General features: G+C 46.2%; 1 protein-coding gene across 3 annotated transcripts; it reads left to right on the top strand.

Annotated features, from left to right (window-relative positions):
* The first annotated feature begins 297 nt into the window (after window positions 1-297).
* On the top strand, window positions 298-23,254 carry SLC39A13 (solute carrier family 39 member 13). Of its 3 annotated transcripts, XM_068398642.1 has the most exons (12): window positions 350-385; window positions 1,413-1,459; window positions 5,861-5,969; window positions 7,180-7,479; window positions 7,753-7,866; window positions 9,572-9,693; window positions 10,990-11,142; window positions 16,507-16,596; window positions 16,960-17,010; window positions 17,710-17,842; window positions 17,977-18,076; window positions 20,422-23,254. In XM_068398642.1, exons 4-12 carry the CDS (start codon window positions 7,212-7,214, stop codon window positions 20,495-20,497), a joined length of 1,107 nt encoding a protein of 368 aa, XP_068254743.1. In that variant the 5' UTR covers window positions 350-385; window positions 1,413-1,459; window positions 5,861-5,969; window positions 7,180-7,211; the 3' UTR covers window positions 20,498-23,254. The 3 variants fall into 3 exon arrangements, with proteins under 3 accessions (XP_068254742.1, XP_068254741.1, XP_068254743.1); XM_068398640.1 differs by lacking the exon at window positions 1,413-1,459 and having other exon boundaries at window positions 303-385; XM_068398641.1 differs by lacking the exons at window positions 1,413-1,459; window positions 5,861-5,969 and having other exon boundaries at window positions 298-385.
* The last annotated feature ends 1,646 nt before the right edge of the window (window positions 23,255-24,900 follow it).

Genomic DNA, 24,900 nt, shown 5'->3' with positions numbered 1-24,900 from the left:
GCACCCAGGGGGCTCGCCGAGGCACCCAGGGCCCCGGCGGCGGAGCTCGGGCCGCTCTCCCTCGGCCGGGGCGGGGCTGAGCGCGGGTCCCGGGCCGGCACGCCGAGCCCCGCTTCCGCCCCGCCGGCCCGCCTGGGGGCCGCGCCGTGCCGCGGGGGCGGGGGGCGGCAGGAAGCGCGCGCGGCGCCCGCCCCCCTGCGGCGGCGGCCGGAAGCGCGCGGCGGCGGGTCCCCGCCGGGGCGGCGGCGCTGGTGCCGGGGAGGCCGGGACCGACGTGGCCGGCCGGGGGAGGCGGGGCTGAGGGGCCGCCGGGCGGGGCAGGCCAGGCCCACGCCGAGCGGCGGCTGGATGGCAGCGGCGGCCGGGGCCACGGCGGCGGCGCACGGTAACGACGGCTCGCGGCCCGGGATCGGCGCAGCCGGGGGCGGGGGGTCGCCGGGCTACCCCCGCTTCGCTGTTGTGGTGGCGGGACGGTAGGAGCCGGGCGCGGCCGCGCAACTTATCCCTGAACGGCGGCGGGATGGGGTGAGCGGGGGCGGCGGGCAGCTCTGCCCGCAGTGGAGCCGAGTCCGGCACCGGTGGGGCCGGGCCCGGCCGAGCGCCGTGCAAGTTTAGGAAAGAGGCGGCGGGCAGCTCCCAGCCGGGCTGCTGCTGCCGAGAGGCGTGCCCCGGCCCGGCGAGACCGCGGGCTCCGCGCCGCCCGCTCCCGGGGCCCCGGCTCCCCTCGGGGCCGGCGTCCCCGTGGTCCAGCCGGCCTTTGCCGCAGCTTGCCGGGGGAGCGGCGCCGTGGGGCTGCCGCTGCGGGTGCGCCCGGGACTGGGCGTTCAGCCCCCGCGGGACGCAGCGGAGAAAGTTTTGGAAGTCGCTCCTCCGGCAGACGATGCCGTGGGAAGGTCTCGGCGCCGGGGGGTGCCCCCCTCCCTGCTGCCCCCGCCGGACGGTGTCCCGGCTCTCCCCCGCGGGAGCCGGCTTTGCAGGCTGGCCGGGCTCTGCGCGGCCACGGTGGCACATGGACCCTGGGGGGCAACTAGTGTACTGGTCCAGTAAGGTGCGTGATCAGGGTTAATTCTTCCCGCCCCCGGCAAATCTGTCTCACTTTGCCCTGGTCAGCATTCCTCTAATGGAAAACCCGCGCTGTCTGTCCCCTCAGACGCCATCCGTCGGGATGTTAGGAACAATGACAAGAGCGGGGCCACCGTGTTAACCGCCTGCAGATAAGCGCTGTGCCGGAGCCTGGCCTAGGCTGGGCGAGGGCTGCGGCAACGGGTGGCTGCTCGGGCCAGGGGGGGTGGTTCTGCCCGGCCTCTGACTCGGGCTGCCGCGGTGAGTGGGCTGGGAGGAGAGAAAGCCCACCTGGCCCTGAGGGGGTGGATGCCATTGCCTGATCTGCAAACTTTTCTCTTTCATCCCAGGTAGGGCAGGGAAGGAGTCGCTGTCTCCCAAGCTGCGGTAGCATTCAGTCAGTGTTTTAATTGCTTGCCTTACCAGCTCTTAGGTTTGCCCGGGGTCTGTAGTCTGTTCTGATCTGCGATATCTAATTGTTCTTAATCCTGTGCATCGCTGGCTTTTAGCTGCACGTGCTGTGATGCGCGTGATTCGCAGAAATGCGAGCCTCAGAAACGCGAATCTCTGTGCAAAGTGGTCTTTTTATGAGAGGGATGGGGGAAAGGGGAAGGGTCCCACCGGAGCAGTGCGTTCCCTAAAGAGGGGCAGTGATTTGGAGAGAAGGGAGTGCTCGGGGGGACTGCAGGCCTTTTGTGCTGCCACCGAGGTCAGGGCTTCCAGGAGGATTTTAGAGCTCTCCACGGGGCTAGTGGAGGGAGGCGGCTTGTGGAGTTTTTTGGCTGAAAATTATGCTTCCTCCCTGGAAAATATTTTTTTCCATTCCATGCAGTACTCTTTTGCAACTGTAAGACCTGGCAACTGGTGTGCAGGGAAAACACTTGAAAAAAAAAAGCCTTTTCTTCTTCATTTTTTCCCCCCAACAACATCTAAAATGTCATTGTGTGGCAATGAGCAATTGTGCTGAGACAGAGATGAAGCTGTGTGGTCTGAAAAGGCAGAGTGTCAAGGAGGGGAGGAGGAGGATTGCTGCAGGAATCGTCATGTCAGTATTTTATTTTCTCTTTTCCAATAGGTTTTTGCCTTGGCATTTTAAGTTTTGTCTGTGTTTTCTCAGGCACTGCCTGCTACAGAGGTGCTGAGTGAGCACTGTGAGGTGGGGGAGGCCCAGGGAGCCTCCTGGGAGGAGGGCAGGAGCTCTTCTCCTGGCTTGGTGTGCAGCCTCCCCCTGTCCTCACTCAGGGGTGTGTAAATGGCAAATTCTCATTTGTTTGTTCTTCCTGAGCTGGGAAGACCTCATGGTTATACCAGTCCTGAGGCTGTTGCAGAAGGAGCTGAGCAGACCTGACTTCTGAGTGCTCGGCTCCAAGACCTGCACGGGACATATGCTCTGGAGAGTGCTGCCAGTGGTAATGGTGACCAGGTTCTGATCCGACATGGCTAGGAGCTGTGATCTCAAGTGGTGGTGTCATCAAAACCGATTAGTAAATGATGCACTGGCTATTTCTCTCCCATGCATATTCCTGAATAGGTCACAAACACCTTTCTTGAGAAAAACACATCCCTATAAACCTGGTTGTGCCTCTGCCTCCTAGTGACCACAAACTTCTCGGACAGCCTGCAGATGCTTTCTCTAGACATTTCTCAAGACCCTCTCTAGCTGTGTTCCTAAAACAGATGCTATTGTCTAAAATCAGGGGCAGGTAAAGACTTCTTCCACCCTCTGCAACTGTAGTGGCAAAGTATTTCTCTCTTGAGCTTTTTTTGTCCTAGGACTGCATCTTGACTGCTCCTTTTCTTCCCCTTAGTATTTGCCTTAGTAGCAGCCAGTTTGAATTTAGAGACTTTACAAACATTAAGGAAACTTAGTGTCTCATGAGGAGCATGTAGTAATGAGATACAAAAGCAAAGGGGCTACAGAGATAAAAAGTGCATTTTTTTTAGAGCAAGTGGTTATGATACGTTAGGAAGAAGCAAATGCTGGGAATATGCTCTAAATAATTAACTATGCACAAAGATCAGTGCAGGTATGTCCTGGATGATGCACCAAGTTCCTCTTAGATGTTTTATAGGCATCAGGAATTTATTGCGTGAGATAGGGGATGTTCTTGAGCCACAAGGTAATGACGGTCAGGCAGCACAGGTGTAAAGAAATGTACTGTTTTTCCCTTGTGTGAGTAACAAGAGAAGAAAGACCCGTGGGCCACAGAAAGTTGACTGACACAAATGTGAGTTAGGGGAGTCAGTTTTCTACCCCTTTATGCCCATTTGTTGTCCACCACCATCCCTTTTTGGAGGAACCTGATCCCTCTCACTGCTGGAAGAAGGACATGAAGCCAGGTATGCAGCCTGTTTTCAGAGTGCTGGACATGCCCTTGTCCTGTGTGCTACTGCATCTCTCCAGGGTTTTGGTCACTTAGTCTCAAAGACCCTTTCAGGTGTCGCTTTGGGCAGATGTGGGCTGTGAGTGTGGAGAACGAGATGGAAGAAATGGACCTGTTGGATCAGTTGCAGTGATTTATTTTCTAGGCTGATTCTCAAAAGCTGTGACGACAGTGTTGCAGAAGAGGCCAGTTTGTGCCGCTTCCCATCATTGCTGAGCTGTGGAAAGCAGTTGTTTTGCTGTGTGTGTGTTTGTTACCTCTCCATAGGTGTATGGTGGTTGTATAAATGCTGATATTTTTTGCTCTGTTCCTCACAAAGAAGCTGTTCTCAGTCATTTTCTAGGTCTAATCCTGTCTTAAAGGAAGAAGATGTCTGTCAGGGCCGCTGTGGGGTTGGAAGGGGTGCCCGTCTTTTTTAAAGCAGGGAATTCTCTAACTGTAGGTTGTTATGCAGCAGCTAGTAAGCAGAGAAAAGGTCGTGGCTGGTGTAATCTACCTGAAGAGTCCCGTCACCTCCCTGTGCAGATGCCTCTGTGGCCGATGGCTTCAGCCTGTATGGATGCTCGGGACAGAAGAAACTCTTCAGTTAGGGGACGGCTCACATTTTAAGAGCTTCTTATCATTTTGTGATTTGTTGTTTTATTTTTTTCCCCCAAGGAGAAATTTGGAGGATTCTGTGGCATAGTTTTACCATAGCTGTGTGTGTCTGTTTGCATAGCTGTGGGGGGAGCCTGAATCCTCCCTGAAGGGGAGCGAGAGGGCCTGGCAGTGTCCCCGGTGCATTTGTGTGGTGGAAATGGGCAGGGGATGGCATCTCTACTAGTGCTCTGAGCACCAGCCCAGTGCCTGTTCACTTCAGTGCCTGAGTCAAATTGGTGTGTGGAGTGCTGTGAGAGATGAAAATTGTCCCTTGCTGCCACCCGCCCCTTTCCCTATTGATTTGAAGTGGTTGTGCCAATAGTGATTTACAGCTGAAAACATGGCCCTTTCGTAGGGTCCTGCCAGTAGAATAAGGATCTCACCAGCTTACATCAAATTACAGGTGGAGGGCTGGAGGGACTTTGAGAAGGGATCTAGTCTTTGCAGTGAAATAGCATCTGCCTCAGGTGTTTATTCATTTTCTCAAAAGAAAAAAAAAACAGTGCTGGAGATTCTGCATCATAGATAACCTGTTTCAGTATACCACCACTTTGGCACTAGGTAAATTTGTTTCTTCATATCCAGGCTGAATCTTGCTTACCATTTGAGCTGATGCTACAATGTGGAAGAAGAGTTGAGCTCTTTCCCCCTATCTTGTGACTTTTAATGTATGCTGACTGTTCTGTTCCCTTCAGTGTTACCTTTTTAAGACTAAACACACCCAGGTCCTTTAGTAGTTTTCTCCAGGTCGTGCTTTCTACACTCTAATTTTTGTGTCTTTCCACTGGAATGTCTCTTTATTTTTGCACCTGTTTTTAAAAGAGGAGCATGTGAGGCTGGGTGCGGTCTGTTGGCTAAAGTCTCGTGTGTGGAGTGGAAGGGAATCACTGCTTCTGTGTCACACCTACAATGTAGCTACTAATATGTCCCAGGATGTGATTTGCCTGCTTTGTAGCAACATAAGCCTGCTGGCTTGGAATTAATTTCTGAATCAATGTAATGCATGTATGCATTTTTTTCTGGCACATCAGAGTTACTGTTTTGTCATGTCCATTTGATTTCCCCCCCCTTCCCCCTTAGTTTACTGTACTGATCTTTACTGAGATTGGTTTGATAGCATGCTATAGGTAGGTCTAGGGTTCCTGCAGCCAGATCAAAACGCTGCAATAAGATGCTGCAAAATCCTGAGCTGGTTTGAACTTGCTATGTTGAGGGATTTTTTTTTTTCTTGCCAAAAAAAAAGTGATGGGTTTTGTATGGGTCAGTAGAGTTTATGCTTGATCAGACGTTATCTTGCCACAAAAAGTGGTTCTTGCGCAGCTAGCCAAGCCAGTGTCTTCACTGGTTCTTTCTTGCATCCTCCCTGCTCCTGATGTCCATGGTCACTGTGCTTGGAGCTCAGTCTCCTCCTTCACAGGAGCTGTGGGACCCTGTCCTTTAATTTTCTTTTTGATTGCTCACTGCAGCTGGGCTTTCCTCCTGCAGTGATTTAGTTCAGGGACTGAAATTGGAAAAGGGCCAAGCCTCAAAAAGAAAAAAGTTTTTCCTGCTAGTTTGTTCTGACCCTGCTCGCTCCTGGAGTCAGGTGTGAGCATGGGGAGGGGATGCTTCATGAGGGGGTGGGTTGGGGACAAGGGGCAACACCGCCCTTTTCAGCTGCAGTGAGCCCTTAGATTGGTTCCAACACCCTGAATTTTGTCTTGATAATTTCAGGCCCCTTTCTGTCTGGCTGTTACTTAATGCTTTACTATCTTTATCACTTTCTTATCTTGTAGGTAACTACAAACTTATCATTTAAGTTGATCAAGAATCTTTCAGAGGATTGAAGTTACTGGTCTGTAACTTCTTAAGTCTTCTCCCACCTTTTTTTTTCTTTTTATAAAGGTAGGTGAGGCATGATGCTTCTCCAGCCTTCCGTGGCCTTCCCATATTCCTGTAAATTTTCAAAGATGGTCACTAACACTTCAGAGATTACTTTGACTGGTTTCTTACATGCTTTTGGCTGAGTGCCGTTATTCCCTGTCAATCTACAGCTGTTCTGTGAACATTTGTTAAGCTGTTGTTTTCTAACCTGCTCTTTTCTACCATTTTCAAATTAATTTTGCTTGTCACATTTCACTAGTTCTTCTGGAGACTGAAGGAGCATTTGTGCTTCAGCCTTTGCACCATTTGCTTTCCTTTCCTATTTGCCAATGAGAGTGTAATTATCTTTATTTTCCTCTTTTAATGTGCCCGCTTCTCTCCCATTTTTTTTTGTGATTGAAGAGTTCTTAGTAACAGCTGTGTTGATTTTGACTAAGAGACCATCTAACCCAGTATCTTTCTAGGAAAGAATAAAAATAGGACAAGTATATATGATATTTTCCAACTACTCTTCTGGCCTCCAGCTCCTTTCAGATAAGGGGCTTTCCTGAGTCTAATGTGAGCTGGCTAACCATGAACAATCAATGGATTTGTCTTTCTAGTACTTGTCCTGTCTTTGTTGAATCCATGTAAAATTTTATCGTTTCTGGAGAAGTACTGCCACACAAGTTACCTGCTGGTGAAGAGTCACGTTTGTTTGTTTTGAAGTTGACCCTCACTGGCTTCATGTGATGGCTGGTAGCACTTACGTCTGAAGAGACGGTGAATAATCTACCCCTGTTCACTGTCTTTACACCACTCATGATTTTACGGACCTCTGTTATGTTGTTGTCTTGCATCCTGATTTGTTACATGGATGCTGTTCCATGGCAAAGAGAAGACTTATCTGAGTAGCATCTCTGGTCAATACCTCTCTCTGAAGCCTTGGGACACTGAAGGGCAAGGACAAGGGTACTTGGAGTCCTTGTCCCATCCACCTGAGGGGAGATGCTGAAAGCCAGACTCTTTCACAAGATGTCTCATGTGCAGTTTCATACACCTGATGATAAACAGCCTCTCTATCCTTTAGTGCTGTTTTGAAATCAGGAAGAGTTTCAGACGTTCCTTATGGGGATACGTACCTGTACTAAGATGATGAGGGACAGGATGGTGTGTCTGAGGCCTTTCCTCCAGGATGGTGGGAGGGAGTCTCAGGCACACTCTCAGAACTGCTCTCCCCTGCTCTTTTCAGAGATTGGTCAGCCCGGCTGAAACCACTTAGCGATGACAAAACAAAAGCTTCTGCTTGATGGGACGCTTTCCTTGTTTCTGATCGTGGCCTGTGAAGCTCAGCAGCTACTGAGGAGTCATGTTGCTGCTAGTTCTGGTCCTCTGTGTGAGAAGGAGGCAGAGTCCTGGGGAAACCTTTTCAGCAGTGAGCGGCTGGATGCCTGGATCTGTTCCCTCATCGGTTCGTTTATGGTGGGGCTGAGTGGGGTCTTCCCCTTGCTAGTCATCCCATTTGAGACGGGAGCTGCTCTGCGGTCAGAAGGTAAGATAGGGAGTCCTTGGACCAATGCAAGCCCTGGACGGAGTATTTTTTGTTTTGCACCCTGGTTGGTCCAGGACCCTCCCACACACTGCTGTCCCAACCAAGTGGTGCAAGGGCTTTTTCTTGCACTCCAGCTGTTTGTTTTGTGCTCTCTCCTTTGAAAGCTTGCTTTGCAGATGCTTCTAGTTTAGGTCTCTTTGTGCAAAATCTCAGCTGGAGATGTTTTGACTCCCGGCTGAGTTGTGATCAGTTTTTGTTTCTTTTTTTTTTAAGCTGGATCACACCGTTTGAAGCAGTTGCTGAGTTTTGCAATTGGTGGACTACTGGGGAATGTGTTTCTGCACCTGCTTCCTGAAGCCTGGGCCTACACGTGCAGTGCAACGACAGGTATGAAAGCCGTATGTTCGTAGAAGCAGTCCGTGCTATGCCTACTGCTACATTTTTTGAGTCTGTTCCATCTTGAAAACACAAGACCAGCCAGCCTGGGTCAGCCCAAAAAGTGGTCTAGGCTGGTATTCTCTTTCAAACTGTGTAAAAGCAAATGCCTAGGGAAGGATGGAAGAATAATAAAAACACATGTAATACTTCATCTTTGTACTCTGCAGTCGTCCAAGGATATTGAGATTGGAGGCTTCCTGAGTTGGCCACGGTTTCTTTATGTTTGGTAGCTTGCAATGGCTTTCTTGTTTATCAGCTTTTCCTGTCTTGCCTTGGATTCCTGTAAATCTCTGTTTTTCCTTTGTCCTTTGTGTAAGGAAAGGGAATGCTGCTTTAACTTGATGGGAAGTTATGAATGTGCTTGTTGTCTGGTACATGAACATGTGCACCATCTCGGGTGGGGATTCTGCCCCATCGGATGCATCTTGTCTGTAAATCTGTCCCTATAATAGTGTTACTCCTAGAGCTTCTTTCTTGGGACTAACTGGGGCCCCTCTGCTGAGTACTTCAATCTGTGGGAGCCCATATGTGTTGCCGTTTCAATCTTTGCTCAGTGGGAAGTCATGGAAAATTGTCCATAGAGCCATGATTAAGATGGGGGGGGGGCAAGGGGAGAAAAAGGAAATGCAGGTGACAGAAACCTGCGTTCGTCAGGGAACTAAACACTGTTTGGGTTGGGACAGAGCTTGTGGTATCAGTGTATCTCCTTCACCCCTCAGATAACCAGAGTTGTTGAAACCTGTAGTGATTGTATCTCTCTGCTTCAGCAAACTGATAGCATAGAAGGCAAGTGCTGCTGCATTCCACCTGTTGAGAAACCAATAAATCATTTCCCTGCTGAAAATGTGAGGGAAAAGGATGCCCCGGGCTTCACAGAGTTCCTTGCACCTATGTCCTGGGATTTCAAATCTGCTGGGCCTTCAGTCCTCTTCTTCCTCACGGCTCTGGCACTGCCAGCAGAACCTGCTGTCCTTTTTTTCCCCTTTCTGCAGTGGTTCCCAAATGACTCTCTCTTCCTGCTCCAGCTTGTTTGCTTCTGCTAGATTGTCCTGAAGCATGAAGGTTTTCTTGACCCATGTAAGCCCCATTACAGAGTCGTTCTGTTCTTCCACTGCAATGCAGTCTCCATTTCTGCAGCCAGGCTGAATGGATTATTATCTCACAAGCTTGGCTGTAATTGAAAAGAAAGTTTATAGCTTTGGGCTTAATAACTTGCCCAGGTGTGGCAGTAAGGGGAAGGTGAGTCTACAGCTCCACTAACAGCAGATTTCATGTCAGGGCTTGCTGCTCAGTAGATACAACTGCAGGATTTTTATTGATGTAATCTTCACTTGCCTCTGGAGCTCAGGGAAATTCCCAGTATTGTCAGGAAATATTCTGGATTGCACTAGTGAAGCAAAAGGTGTGAGGGCTCTCACTCTGAGAGTCCTGAGATGATGATATCTGTTAGATCAAGAATAAACAATTTAAACTAATTTGCTGTGAGATATGTTTGCTCCTTATTCCTTGTAGGATGTGTTTCCATTGTCGTTTCTTGTTTTGTTTTTTTTTTGTCTTGGAACTGCTGGTTAAACTGTCTGGAGAGGGGTGGGTTCACATGTGGGAAACACTGTGTACTTGATAGTGACATGAAGATTTCTCTCTTGTCCCTCAGGAGAAGGGCAGAGCTTTCAGCAGCAGAAGCTTCTCGGTCTCTGGGTGATCATTGGTTTCCTGACCTTCCTGGTGCTAGAGAAGATCTTCCTAGAGAAAGAAGAGAAGGAGTGCCCTGGTGTGGTAAGTTAGCAGCCAGAGGGGAGGGAGCGCTGTTATGTTTGGAGCACTGTACTAAACACCTTATCTGCCCTATTCTGGCAGGCTCAGCAAATGATTCTGAAGCTGTGAGTAGCTTGTCAATGCCCTTTGGGAGGTTTTTGCCACTTCTTTGACACTGAGTTCTAGGTGGTGTTTCATCTCCAGGCTTTGGTTTTGTGGTTTTAGCTGAGATTTCTCACCTCTGGGCTGGTTTTGTTCTTGATGTGGTGTGTGTAAAAGACAGCTCCCCTTTTATGGGGACTGGGAGCTGGAGCGCTCTGCAGATGAGACTCTTGCTCAAGTAAGCTTTGAGGGATGACAGCTTTCTGATGCATGTTCCACTGAGCCATCGTGACTCACTCCCCTTCTGGGTCCTCAGTCGTGACAAAGACCAGGCTTCTCTGGAAGGTGTTCCTCACTGCTCACTCTTCTTGGGTATGGCCTGGACCAGCTGTTTGTTCGGGTAACTTTGTGTGGTAGAAGGGGTTTATAGTTGGCCAGGTAATACTAAGTAATGGCTCAGAGGAGAACCACCCAGCTGCAAAGGGGCAACGTAGACAGAGGTACCAGAAGGTAATTCCAAGATGGAGGTGTCTGCTAGTCCTCAGACATCTGCACAACTCTTAGCAGCAACTCATATAGAGTGTTCAGTGCTGGCTGTGCCATGACTTTTGAGAGGTGAAACTGCAGGTCAGGCACTATATAAGAGCAATTTGGCGTTACAGTGACTCAACATGAGACTTAAAAGTCTGAAAGGAACTTAATCTTCTCATTTACAGAGTCTGACGTTTGAAATGAGCATTTTGTTGTTTGGAAGCTGCTAATTCCCCCCAATTACTATAGAATAATTCTCTAGACTTGGTAATTCTGATGCACTGAGGAGAGCAAGACTTTTTTCCCGTCCCCTGCCCGGATGGAGTTGTATTTCTCTGGGCAGCAGCTGCCAGCAGTTGTGGCAGGCTCAGTCCCTCGTATTTCCAGTGGAACCTGGCACATGCCAAGGGGGTGTGAATCTAACTCCTCCTCTCCCTTTCTACTTACCTTCTCTTGGTGATTGGGAAAGTCTTTGTTCTTGTTGTTTCACAGTGCAGATGTCACAATGCTCTCTGAAATCTGTCTCATTTCTGGCAGTTGTCGTTATTAAACTGACATACCAAAGCTGCTGATTTGCATTGTAAGGACAAAAGGATTAAGGGTGAAGACTGGATTTCTGACCCTGATTCCTGCTCATTCATCACTGACAAAAAGGCAGTGACAAGTTGTTTTCCCCTAATTTAGGGCTGTGATTCCAAAGCACCAGCTGGAAAGATTCCCAATGGAAGTGGCTACCCTCTGCCGAAGGTGGCAGGCCAATCCCAAAGGGCAGGAACACGTTCAGCTCAGTGTAATGGCTCCTCTCTCCGGTCTTGTCCAACAGACAACAGAATCAAGGTAAGAGACCCACAAAGTGAGTTTTACATCTTATGTTTTCAGGGCACATATTTTAAAATTCAGTCAGGAGGATGAGTTGTCTGTGGAAGGAACTGTGCCTCAGTGAGGAACTCGGTGTTTGAGTAAGTTGTGCCTAATTTTGCTCTGTCAAAGTGTCTGTCCAAGTCACAGCAGGGAGGAAGTAGCGGACTTGGAGAAAATCTGCACTGCAGCTTATGCAAAAGAGGCAAAGCCGTTATTGTGAAGGCTTAAGTCTGATGATGTGCATTTTGGCTGAATCCTGAGACCAAAGTACAGCACTTTCACATTTTGTTACTCTATATCTTATAGTCATTATATCTTTATTTGCCTAAATTTTTGTGCCATGATTTCTCTGTTCTCTAGTGCCTGCATTGTACCAATTGTGAGCTTCACGTTTCCTTTTAAAGCACCTTTTGGAAGTGTTTTGACGGTTGAAGCTATCCACTGTAAAACTTAGAAGTTAAATTTCTTAGATTAGCAGTTTATCTGCTGCCAAAAAGGGCTTCTTGTCCACTTCTGCCTCCAAACCTGTATTTCCCATCACTTCCTTTGCACTGGACCTCATCTGACCCCACAGTGAGTGTATTTGGGTATTCAGGGAGCCAAACAGGCAAAGAATTAGCTTTTTCTTTTTTTTTTTTTTTTCGCTTCCCCCCTTCCTCACACAGGTTTATTTCTCTTCTAACTTAACTTCTTGAATCAGCTTGGCATGTAGATAGGCAGCCTGTAATGCTGGGATAAGGGAGATCAGCAAGCTCACAGGATTGAAGGTGGAGGAGGGAAAAGGAGTACTGTACCATTGGGCAGTGGCTAATTTTTAGGTTGGCTTTGCTTTCAGTTTTACGTTACTATCTTTGCACTGCAGAAACCCCTGTTTGGGTGAACGTTACAAGCAAGAGAATAAACGACTGCTTTGGTGAAGGAGAACCTATAATTTGAGTTTGAAAGCCCATAAAAATGTGCGAGATTGTAGGAGAGTAACTATGAAGAGAAAATGTGGTTGCATGAACTAGCCCAAACCTGGATATGTGGTCGGTCAGAGGCTCTTCAGTCTTTCTATTTTAAATCTGTTTTGCTGTAACTTTATACCTCTTACTACACAATGTGAAAGATATGCTGAGGTCACTGGGTATTTTTGATATCTGTCACATTCATGTAATCTGCACAGAACACTGCACAAACTGCAAGGTGCCACGTTGGTGTTTCTAGAGGTGATGATGGTGAAGGAACCAATATTACTGGGCTATGAAACATTGTGCCATTATTTTATAAAGGTCTATATAAGGAACTATGGACTTAGAGGATGGTTAGTCTGCCACTGATTTCAAGTAGAAATGAAACACTGATGGGGGACACAGTTGCTGAGGGCCTGGTCCTAATGTAAAAAATAATAATGTAATTAATGCTAATTGATATGATCTTATGGAAGATAAATTTGTGTCAACCAGACATTTTTTCCCTGCCTTTTATTTGGTCATAAGATGGTTTGATAAAGATAATGACACTGGCAAATGTATATAAAACATAACTTTCTCCCACATTCTAATAAAATTAGTACTGCATGAAATCAACTTTAATACAGCTAATTAATATAGCTAATATTAGCTGTATTAAAAATCAGTTATTCTATATTATCAACAGGGACTGGATTAATGCAGCCCTCCTCAAATCTGTTCACTGGTAGTTTGATTTTTCTAAGTGGTATCTTCACATTTGCAGATACTACTATATTACTTAAATGGTACATTGTGACTGCATGAGGTCAGGGATATCGGCTAAACTGAGTAACTTCATCAAAAGAGCTGAATTTTTAACATGTTTTGATACGTGCAAATATTAAGGAATAGATTAAGAAAGAATGCAGATCATATTTACAAGATAGGGACAGTTTCTAGGAAGTCAATGCCTTGGAAAAAGGTATGAGAATCACAGCAGGAAACTGTTTGAATGCATTCTTCCAGTGTGATGATACAGCCAGGAGGATGGGTGAGTAGGAAGTAGTATGTAAGAGAAGAGGCAAATGTTCCTTTTTCTATATAGCAGTAATGAAACAGCTATCTGACTTTTTCCAGTACTGTTATTCACAACATCCAAAATACTACTGATAATTTGCAAAGGGGTCAGGAAAGAGCTGAAATAATTATTTTAGGTTTGCAGTACGTGATAAGAAGTGGTTTTCTTTAGTCCTTAGCTCTGTAGATGTGACAGATCAGGGGTGGCTTAAAGTATACAAATACCCATGTAAGAGGCATGACTAAATTTGAATAGGTAAAGCTATACCAAACAGTAGCAGACTAGAAATCAAAGACAACTCTCTGACACTAACTTGCCAGTGGACCAACTTACCTTAGAGACATAGTAGATTCTTTGTCACTTATGGGCTTTAAGCTGTGATTTAAGCTGTTTTCTACAAAGTACACTATAGCTTAAGGAACAATGGACTTCATGCAGAAATGGAATGAGATTGTTTCATTTGTGTTATGTAGAAGGTCTAGACAACCATGGAGAGCCCTTCTAGCTTTAAAGTTCTAATGCGTCTGTTTCATCTTATAGACTGTCGTCGACATGCATGAAATGGAAGCTAATGAGTTAATGTGTAGTTTTAACTTTCTACCTTTTGAGCATATAATCAGAATATTTTAACAGTCTTTCTGGTAAGGGGGAAATTACCCAAACTAACAAGATATTCCTGCATTGTTAGCCTGTTGCCTTAGGCAACAACATAAGCAATCATTCCATCTGTCTGTCCATCTGTTCTGCCCTTCATTTTCAATAACTTTTGAACCTGTAATTAATTTTACTCGAGTTCAAGAGAGGATAGAAGTCTTGAGGATAATCAAATTTCTGCAAGTTCCATAAAAATCAGCATGGTGGTGGAGGAGCAATGCAAACTAATGCCCTATTGAAAAACTCTGGCAGAACTGAGCTGCTGCACACTGCTTGGCAGGTCCACCTGGTTGGCAGACCAGCAGGTAAGGCTCACTGCCCCTACCTGGTGGGGAAGTGGCTGTCAAGCAGTGCAGGGTGGGCAAGGGATGTGCAGGGAAACAGTGTTGGCTGGAAGCGAGCAAAGTAGGTGCTTGCAAAGAAAAGAGAGAAGCAAGCCAGACTTCTGTGGTTCTACTATTCACTCAGTAACCCCCTTTTTTTCAGAAAACAAGAGGGAAATACATTATTTAAACAAACAAAGTCACCCTTTAGGGCTTAACAATTAGTAAGGTGTAATCAGTCATTCTTTATCCATATATATTAGAACTTCTGCTCCTCAGCTGCTGCTGTGACAACTTGTCCTAGCTTGAAAACTGCAGGTGGGAGGCTTCCTTTGCACCCAGACATAGATCAGTTCTGTCCTGCATTGCAGCCTTTGTTCCCTCAACGAGTAGAAACATTGTAGTGTACTTTTGCCTTGCTTATTCTTTCTTTTTCCCTGTGGCACATGGGTTCCTTGCTGATTTGTAGAAGTATGTTTTATTGCACAGTGACATTAATTCTGAAGCATGAACATAAACACTTCATCTGCTGTGCTTTTTTATGAGCAACGAGAACATCCTATTAGGAATTCGCAGAATGTAAATGTCAAAGGCTCATAACTGTCAAATCAACCCAATTTATTTCTGAGCACTCCCAAGGCTTTGCTTCTTTCAGTGACAGCTTTTGCCCAAGCCACTGACAAGAAAAAGTCATAATGTTTTAATCATAGAGTGTTTTTTCCCTACACAGTAGTATGGGAAAGCATTTTTGTGTAAAACTTATGTGAATAATTATTACTAGCCTGTGGGGAAAATGCAATCACATAAAATCCCAACATGAAAACGAGAAATTTTAGGCAGTCTTGACTAAAAATGAGGAATGAGAAGTACAACTGCTGTGTTCATGGGTCTGCCTGCATGCATCCCTTTGTGTTCCCATTTTTACAAAAACACATGGGGAACTTCTGCATCCATTGTGGAGATGTTACTTGGATTATTATTCAAACGTGATCTGTAGTTAGGCTTTGCTTAATTCTTTATTTTCATATTTAATCATCAATGCACTTTTAAAAGTTTAGAGCCTATAAAGATGTCCCAAGATTGTGCAGTAGAAGTGCCTTGCAGAAAGGTGATGCTTTGGAGAAAGACACTTGACAGAAAGTCCCACCTGAGCTGTGGCATTCAGGTGGCAGGAAGAAAAGATGCCCTAAGCAGAGTTTGATAGAAACAGGGAAGAGCAGAAGACCAAAGAGGGCTCATGAAACCCATCAGCACTTGTGTTTTTCCAGCTGAACTTTGACACCTGATGCTATGGTGAAGTAAGAGGTTAATGGCTCACAGTTTCTAGACAGTCTCTCCTCTCCTTTCGCTGAATGCTGCCCTGTGTCTGGGGTTAATGTATGCCAGCTTAGTTCTTGCAGTCCAGAGACAGCCTGATGTGTTGGCTAACACCTGGTTTGATAATAATTTGAACTGCAGTGCCTATAGCGAACTGCAGTATCTCAGGACCCACATGCAGTAGCTTTTGTTAAATCTGGTGGAAAAAAAACAAAAACCTTTGAGCAAAAGAGCTGGGGTGGTACCCTCATAAATCACTTTAGGTCAGATACTCAGAATTTGTCTGGAGATGACCATAATTATCATGATAGGGGAGTCTAACATGGAGATGGACTTGTGAGGAAGGAAGGGACTTTATGCTTAAAATTATAAGAAATGTGTTTATATGCAAATGCATATACATGCTCTCCAGCCTTCTAGTAGGTGTTTTTTTGGTGACTGTCATCACTATCTTCTCTTTTTACTCTTTGTTAAGGGAAAACAAACCCACAAGCACAAGCTTTTTTAGTACAATGCTTGAAGATTTGTTTAGTTATAAAAAGCAATTTCAGCAGCATTTGTTCTGTTGCATTGTTCTTGCCATCTTTTGAAGAGGAGATATTTAACAGTTGAATATTAAAGTACATGACTAGAAAACAAGGTCAGGTCATACTTGAAGCCAGTCACCTGTGTAAATTAGTCAGTGTTACCTAAAATTGGTTTGATTTAGAATCAGATATATTGAGCATTTGGCATTTTGGCTTTCTTCTTTTTCCTTTCTCTTTTTCTGTTTCTAGAGCTCTCTGTCATTTGCATAAGATGATTATCCTAATCTCAGACAATACTTGCCTACCCTAAAACTTAGTTTACTCTGAAGTTGAACATAAGCTATGTCAGTGCTCAAGTACAAATTAAATGTTAAAATCTTCACTGGAAGTGCCATGTTCTGACCTTTCCCATCTGTCTGTGACTCCGTATAACCTGTATCTAAGCCATGTGCTTTATTTTATCTTGTTATGTCTCTTCCTTTATCAGGGGCTCTTCCTTCTCTTTGCAGATTAGTGGATACCTCAATCTTCTGGCCAACACCATTGATAACTTTACACATGGCCTGGCAGTAGCAGCCAGCTTCCTGGTCAGCAGAAAGGTAAGGTTTCTGTCACCAGCTGTGTACTGAACTGGAGGGGCTTGTTCTCAAGTGTGATGGAACATGCAAAAAAATCAAAGATATGAGGAGTTCTCTCCTATTTTCTAGAAGTTTCTGAGCAAATGGAGACTACAGTAAAAAGCAACCATATCCTGACCCTCTGATCAGAGCTTCTTCAAACTTAGGACGTGTTAGTCATTTGTACTGGCATTAGGGAAAGGGTTAGCTCATCCACCCTTTTGTTGAATAGTTCTAAACTCTGAGTAACAAGTCTTGGAGAAAGGGGCCTTGACATGCTGATGAAAGTCTCATCCTTCAGAGCTGGGGCATCGTTTCCTAATCACCTTCTCTCCTCTGCTACAGGTTGGGTTCCTAACCACAATGGCCATTCTCCTGCACGAAATCCCACATGAGGTAAGAGGGCTTTGTATCCTGCCATCATGAGACATTACAAGGGTGCTTCAGAATCACAGAATCAATCAGGTTGGAAGAGACCTCTGGGATCATCAAGTCCAACCATTGCTCTGACACCACCATGTCAACTAGACCATGACACTAAGTGCCTTGTCCAGTCTTTTCTTAAACACACCCAGAGATGGTGACTCCACCACCTCCCTGGGCAGCCCGTTCCAATGTCTAATGACCCTTTCTGAGAAGAAATGCTTCCTAATGTCCAACCTGAACCTCCTCTGGCGAAGCTTGAGGCTGTGTCCTCTTGTCCTATTGCTAGTTGCCCGGGAGAAGAGGCTGACTCCCACTTCACTACAACCTCCCTTCAGGTAGTTGTAGACTGCAATAAGGTCACCTCTGAGCCTCCTCTTCTCCAGGCTAAACAACCCCAGCTCCCTCAGCCGTTCCTCGTAGGTCATACCCTCCAGACCCTTCACCAGCTTGGTCGCCCTCCTCTGGACTCGCACCTCAACATCGTTCTTCATCTGCTAAGAGGAGGACTGAGTCTGGTTAACATTTTCTTGTCCCTTTGAAAGCTGCTCCCTCTGGGAGACTGGCAACATGGAAAACTAGAAACAGTCTTGAAGCACTGGTCTTGTTACAGATGGCCTTTGTGACTGAGAATGTTCATATTTACTAACTGTCAGCTCTTGGTTTTCTTAGGTTGGAGACTTTGCAATCCTACTTCGGGCTGGCTTTGACCGCTGGAGTGCAGCCAAGATGCAGCTTTCCACGGCTCTGGGGGGGATTCTAGGAGCCTGCTTTGCAATATGTGCTCAGTCACCAAAAGGAGCAGGTAAAGCTCCCTGGAACCTCTGTAGGAATAGGAGGGGAGAGCATATCGTCCCCATGTGTGTATCTTCTTTCCCTTCTTTGTTCTCTCCCATGGCTTTGTCTCAGTAATAACAAAAGCTTTCTGTATTTATGCAGGGGAAACGGTAGCCTGGATCCTCCCTTTCACTTCTGGAGGATTTCTGTATATTGCCTTGGTAAATGTTGTGCCTGATCTCCTGGAGGAAAAGAATCCTTGGTAAGTGCTCGCTCCTGTTCTGCTACAGCAATTGTTGCTGCCAGGGAGCAGGGATGTAACCTTTCCCCATGGCTGTTCTGGGAGCGCATGAATGCCAGCTTTCCAAATCCCATGGGCTAGGCTGGGATCTAGATAGACTGCTGTGCTACCTACTGCATTTATGGGCCTACAAAGACCCCATAGAACATGAGAACCTTCAACTGGGTCAGTCCCAAAGATTGTGCTAGTGCAGTATGTAGCATGACCAGCTAGAGCAGGTTGCTTGGAAACATGTCCAGTAAGGTGACCCGTTGCCCAGTCTATCTTGTCAGCTTCTGGCATGTACTGCTTTACAGAATCACAGAATCACAGAATCATAGAATGTTAGGGATTGGAAGGGACCTCGAAAGATCATCTAGTCCAATCCCCCTGCCGGGGCAGGATTGCCTAGACCATATCACACAGGAACGCGTCCAGGTGGGTTTTGAATGTCTCCAGAGAAGGAGACTCCACAACCTCTCTGGGCATCCTGTTCCAGTGTTCAGTCACCCTTACAGTAAAGAAGTTTTTCCTCATATTTAAGTGGAACCTCCTGTGTTCCAGCTTGCAGCCATTGCCCCTTGTCCTGTGAAGGGATGTCACTGAGAAGAGCCTGGCTCCATCCTCTTGACACTTGCCCTTTCCATATTTATAAACATTAATGAGGTCACCCCTCAGTCTCCTCTTCTCCAAGCTAAAGAGACCCAGCTCCCTCAGCCTCTCCTCATAAGGGAGATGTTCCACTCCCTTAATCATCTTCGTGGCTCTGCGCTGGACTCTCTCTAGCAGTTCCCTGTCCTTCTTGAACTGAGGGGCCCAGAACTGGACACAATACTCCAGATGCGGCCTCACCAGGGCAGAGTAGAGGGGGAGGAGAACCTCTCTCGACCTGCTGACCACACCCCTTCTAATACACCCCAGGATGCCATTGGCCTTCTTGGCCACAAGGGCACACTGCTGGCTCATGGTCATCCTGTTGTCCACTAGGACCCCCAGGTCCCTTTCCCCTACGCTGGTCTCCAACAGGTCTGCCCCCAACTTGTACTGGTACATGGGGTTGTTCTTGCCCAGATGCAGGACTCTACACTTGCCCTTGTTATATTTCATTAAATTTCTCCCCGCCCAACTCTCCAGCCTGTCCAGTTTAGGAACTGTCTGAACCAGGGCCCCATAGAGGGGTGTGTGTCTGATAACCACATGTGAACCTATCCTTCACATGTTTCTCTCATCCCTTTTTGACCCTATCCATTACTTTGGGCTTCTGCGACCTCCCTTTAGCAGCAAGTTTGCATAGTTTGACTGCACTGTGTTAAGTGATCCTTCTTATTGCTTGTTTTTTAGCCTCTTGCTTATTAATTTTGATTAGATGCCGCTGTGTTGCTGTGTGAGTAGAAATAATAGTTTTCTTCTCTTTATCATTCAGCATTTCAGAGTCTGTTATTGTATCCCACTTCAGTCATCTCTGTTCTACACTGATATATATGTGCTGGTATATTTGGCCTCCCATCACCTGTAGTATTCTAGTTTCTTGTAGCCTGATTAAGGCTGTAGCAGATCCAAATCCAGCTGTACCACAGTTAAAGCCCTCTCAGATCTGCTGGCAGAGCTGCCCCTGAATGTTCTCTCCTGTTTCAGTTGTAATGAGAGAGATAACTTCAGCAGTTTAAATAAGAGGCCTTGGCTCACCTAGGTCATTTTGACTGAAACAGTTAAGGAAGCGCTCAAAACACAGCTCCACAGTTATCTGAGGAGGCAGGAACCTCTGGTGGAGAAATGTTAATGGCCACTTGGGAGCTTGCTTTTGGGTTGGTAACTTCTTGTGCTGGCAGAGCTGTTGGCAGAGTATGCAGAGATTGTAGGTTCATAGTCACTTCAATCCAGCATAAATCTGAGGTGGTGCTAAAAGAATGGCAAAATTAATCAGCTTTTTAAAAATTTTCGTAACTGTTAATTGTTAGCTGGATGAGGTCCCTAAAGTATCTGTGAACATGCTGCACAAGTGCTGATTCTCTTGTGAGAGAAAGGACAGCAATACATACCTGGGTAGCTGCATGACTGAATCAGCTTAAATTGATTTTGAAACCTGAAGCTGGGCCTTGCAGCTGAGTGGAACAAATACATGTCAGTTTATAGACAACTTTGCTTGGGGTGCTGGGCAGGAGTGTTCTCAGCTGTGTTAGTGGCTTCATACAGCTGTTGTGTTCTCCTTGTGGCAGATTTGGAAGGGCAAAGAACAAACCATTAATGAGCCTCTACTGAGGCTCATTAATGAGCTACCTACTGGGATTGGTCTGTGGCTCCTCCTAATTTTGCTGTTTCTTTCCCAGGAACTCCCTGCAGCAAATTCTGCTCCTGTGTACAGGCATTACAGTCATGGTGCTACTCTCGCTCACAACCGAGTGACCTCTGCGCAGACTTCATGATGCCTCCCAGAGCCACGACAGTGACTCTGAGCTGTTACAAAGCAATAAGGAACACTAATGTTACTTCCTATGTGTGTGCGTGCAGATCTGGCTGCTAGTATGAGAAGCAGGTGAGAAAGAGGTCTTGATGTGCAGGACTTAATTTCCCTGGCTCTCCTATCCCTGTTGTGCTAAAATCCACACATCAGGGCTTCCGTTTTTTGGGGGTTTTGTTTTTTTGTTTTTTGTTTTTTTTTTAATGGAGCAAAAGATACAGTGGGCAGAAATGAACTGAGCAACTGCTCCACAGCAAATGGACAATGTTTCATTCGGTTCATTCTGATGGAACTGCACCTCCCAAGCTCTTGTGTGAAAACAACAGAGGCGATTCCTGTAGCTGATGAAGAGGAAGGACTTTTCCTACCTACTTTCCTGCCACTCTTAAGGGCTGGAGGCAGAACAGGGGTGATAAAGCAACAATAAACTAACAGCTTTAGCCAGAACTCCCTACCCAGGAGAAGTTACGGTGCTATGAGAGAGAGGGGAAATGACCCTTTCCAACTTGATCTCCAGCTTTTAATTGACATCACTTGTTCCTAAAGATAGTGTTAGCCTCAGCAGTCCACCTCTTTGGTCTGTTTTGTATTTGTTTATGTTGAAATCGAGCCACAAGCTTGAGGCACTTTAGGATAGGTCACTACAATTAAATGGCTCACCTTGGAGATTACTTGCCTCAGCCCTAACCACTCCAATAGCCAGCACAGACTACCTGTTTATCTGAAATATGGTCCATAAATGTTTCTTCTATTGCCATACCACCAGCTCACCTATATCTGGAAGGAAAGCCATGTAGCTGTTGTGACTGAGCTTCCTCTCCCCATAACCGTTAGCTGAGCGTGGCTCTGAGCCTGCTACCGAGACCAAGCTCACCCACCATCTGCCCCATACCATGTTTCAGAGCTCTCTTGAGGTGTAGCGTGTTCTCCCTGCCTGGCATGCTACAGCAGTGCTAGCGTGTCGTGGCAGAGGTCTGGCCAGTTTGGGCAACAGTTGAACACTACAGCCTGGTCAGCAGCCGATAAGCCCTGAGTAGCTTTTCCTCTGTTCAGTATAGACTATTTAAGAGCATGCTATAACCAAAAATATATGTGGTAGCCTGTTACTGGGCTTCTTACCTCACAGTGGAGTTAGTCTGTTGGGGATGAATGGTTAAGAAGTAATACTGACAGCCCTTAAAGGAAAGGGCACAGCAGCAAAGAATGCTGGAGGGACGGTGAAATGGGAAGGGCAAAACTGCTGGTGAAAAGATTGGGTCTAGAAAAGCTGTGTGCTAGTAAGGAGAGAAAGGGATATGACAAGAAATACGCTTTAAGATGAGTTTTCTGATGTGTGATGCTTGGGATAAAATTTTTGGCAATTTGAGACCAATAAAAATAAATTGCATTTCTAGTGCTTTGCACACATCCCAGCTCACAGGGCCTGACCAGGCCGTCGTTCCAGAGCGTTGTTTAATTGCCACAGAGATGTGCACAATTACTAGATTGTCCCTTCTGCAGAGCTTATCCTCGCTTTGCTTAAATCTGTTTAAAAACAGGTCTAAGTGAACTAGTGGAGTCATTGGACACAAAACAGGTACCACAATGTGAATTGCACCAACTCAGCTCTGTCTTTAAACAGCTTTCATAAATCAGTACAGCTCTCCAGTCTGCACAGGGCGTTATCAAGAGGGCTCGTCCCTTGAGAGGGTGATTGGGTCAGAGCAACGAGGCAGGTATGCTGCCCACGGCAGAGGCATTTACTTCCCTAAGAGATTCCTGAACTGTTGACATGGTTCTTTTTTTATGACAGCTCCTGTCCTACTTTTCAGAGTGCGCTGGAGAGCTCATGCCTGCAGTTCTCTCTGCCCAGGAACTGCTGTCTAAACTTTTTTCAGCTTTCCTTACCCCAGGCTTACATCAGTAACTAGTTTCACTGCAACAATGAGGGAGGCTTAGTGCAGTTTTTTTTATTCCTCTTTACGAAGTTGCCTTCCTTTGCCAACTACTCCCTCTATCCTTCAATGGTCACGAAGTCCGAGGGTAGCATCAGTTCCTGCTTTCCTGGAAGGAGGATTAATCTGACTAGCCTGCAGGGAGTGGGGGAGTATGTTAACCCCCTCTAGTTCTAGCTGTGGGTGGTTTTTTCCTCCCCCTGCCTGAAGCTAAGTGGACCCTTTAGTAGGGCTCGGAAGAAGCGGGTTTGCACAGAAAGATGTAAGATGTGCCTGCTGTTTCCCAAGATGTCGTTCTCAAAATGAAGCTGGCATTTAAGTTGAGGCATTGCCAGGTGAGTGCCCATGAGTTGGTGGTGTTGCATCAGCACTGAGCCTTGCCAAGACTGAAAACCACAGTCAGGATTTTGTGCTCAGCGTTCAGGAATGTGAAGTGGATGACACTGAAAAAAGAATTTCTGAGTTGTTTTTCTTGGCTGCTACCACAGGCCTGGACAGTCTGCGGTTCTTGGGAAGATACCCTGGTAGGAGGTAGCACGGGGCTTGTGGGAGGGAGTGGCTCGTTAGTTTTCCACTACATCAGCCCTAGGGCTGAGGATGGAGAGGAAATGGAGCATCACTCTACCACATTTGTCACTTTTGGAAATGCAGAGAGAATTGTATTTTCTAGCTCTTATTTTTTCAGCTGCTCTTATGCATTTTCCCCCTTCATCTGTATTGGTCTGCTCTGCATGGAGACAATAGAGATGAAATAAATGGTTTTCTGTGTGGGTTTGTGTTTTTTTTGTTGAAGCTACTATTAACTGAATTACAAATCCAATTCAAATTTCATTTGTATTACAGAGTCTGTCTTGCCCACCTTTCTACTCCTCAGACTTTCACAATTGAAAGAAAAGGTTCTAATCTGGTTTGCTGTTCCTGCTGTGATGGCACTGTGGGCCAGGAGCGGTGTGATCGGATCATAATTCTTGGCCACTGCTCTGGGTTCCCTGAAAAGCGTCACTGAGTTGCTCCTGTTTCAGGGGAGAGCTTGCATGGTAACTAACTATCCACAGAGTTTTGCAACCATACTTTGTTGTGATCAGTGATTTTTTTTTTTTTCCCCCTAAAAACCTCAAGGCCTATCTCATACCAATTAACACTATGCTGGTTACCTGCCATGTGGCACAAAGGCGCACTCATCAAACATTGTATGTAGGAATTGCCCAGAAAGGACTGAGGGGATTTTTTCAACCTTTCAAAAACATGGGTTCAGAGCATGTCTTGTCCCATTCTTTACTTGAAAAATTTTCAGCCTATACATGCTGAATAGTAGTGCATGGCTTTCCTACTGGAAGCCTTCTTTAAGAAGGAAAACCATAACCCAAGAGCTGGAAGATGGTGAAGGTGGGTAGGTGATCAAGGGCATGATTTCACAGTCTGGGGGCTTTGCCAGTAACCTACATTTCAGAATCTCTGTCCCTGTCTTTGTCATGCTGCTCGCTTTGGCTGTGCTGGTACCCTGCCTGTGGGGCTGTGCTGTGAGCCTCCCTGCCCCATCCCTTTTTCCTTCTCAAAAGTAGTCAAAAATAACATGGATTAAGGGGCTGCCTGGTTCACAGGCTACACAAAGGATGGCTCTGGCATAATTGCAGTAGCACAGAGGGGAGAACAATTAGAAGGAATCTCGTACGTGGGAACTCTCTAAGGTGATGGTCTTGCCGAAGCCCCTGTCTTTTGAAACTAGCCTGAGGAACTGATGTGGAGAGTAGGGTGACATAGCAGGATTGCCAATTTAGGAAATGTGAATATTTGGGTCTTTCCAGGAAAGAGCTGTTACAATTGAAGGATTTTTTTTTTTCCTCTGTTATCTAGAGCAGGGATTTTATTTGAAAATTATTTTTCATTCTTGATGTGGAAGACTTAATTTAGCTGGTATGTGTAAGAAAATTCTTTTGACAGCAGCCCTTTCAATTACTCTGCCTTGAAGGCACTAATGTGCAGCTGCATGGATGGTAATCCCATATGTCCAGGGCAAACTGCTGAAGAGGATCATGATGAAATGTGGTTAAAACAAGCTTTATCTGTGGTTATTGCACATTTGCACCAGGCATAGTGCTCTGGGGAGAGCAGTAGTACTCTGCTCTGGGCAGGGTCCCTGGGAGAAGTGATGGGGAGGGCATCTCAGTTGTGCTGAGTGTGGCTGAGAGTGCAAGAAGTGACAAGGGGGAGGAAAGGATCTGCATCTTCTACAGTTGAACAGTTGCTCCTGGGAAACAATTTGAAGTACTTTTAACAAACAAAACTAAGAATTTGAAAACTGGACATTAGATTTGTAATTTAGACTTACTAGATCACTAGAACATTTTCTCTGGAGGCCAGAATTGAAAAGATAATGCCCTACCAACTGGCTTTGGAGACTGATAGTGCTGCAG

Source organism: Nyctibius grandis, chromosome 4, assembly GCF_013368605.1.
Source record: "Nyctibius grandis isolate bNycGra1 chromosome 4, bNycGra1.pri, whole genome shotgun sequence".
In the NCBI taxonomy this organism is placed as follows: Eukaryota; Metazoa; Chordata; class Aves; order Nyctibiiformes; family Nyctibiidae; genus Nyctibius; species Nyctibius grandis.
This window is presented reverse-complemented; position numbering and strand designations above follow the sequence as displayed.

Bases quoted from the DNA above. Each gene is read 5' to 3' on its own strand.
- SLC39A13 (XM_068398641.1), top strand. From the start codon at position 7,212: ATGACAAAACAAAAGCTTCTGCTTGATGGGACGCTTTCCTTGTTTCTG. The intron at 7,480-7,752 runs GTAAGATAGGGA...TTTTTTTTTAAG, and splicing joins AGCTGCTCTGCGGTCAGAAG to CTGGATCACACCGTTTGAAG. The intron at 17,011-17,709 runs GTAAGAGGGCTT...TGGTTTTCTTAG, and splicing joins TGCACGAAATCCCACATGAG to GTTGGAGACTTTGCAATCCT.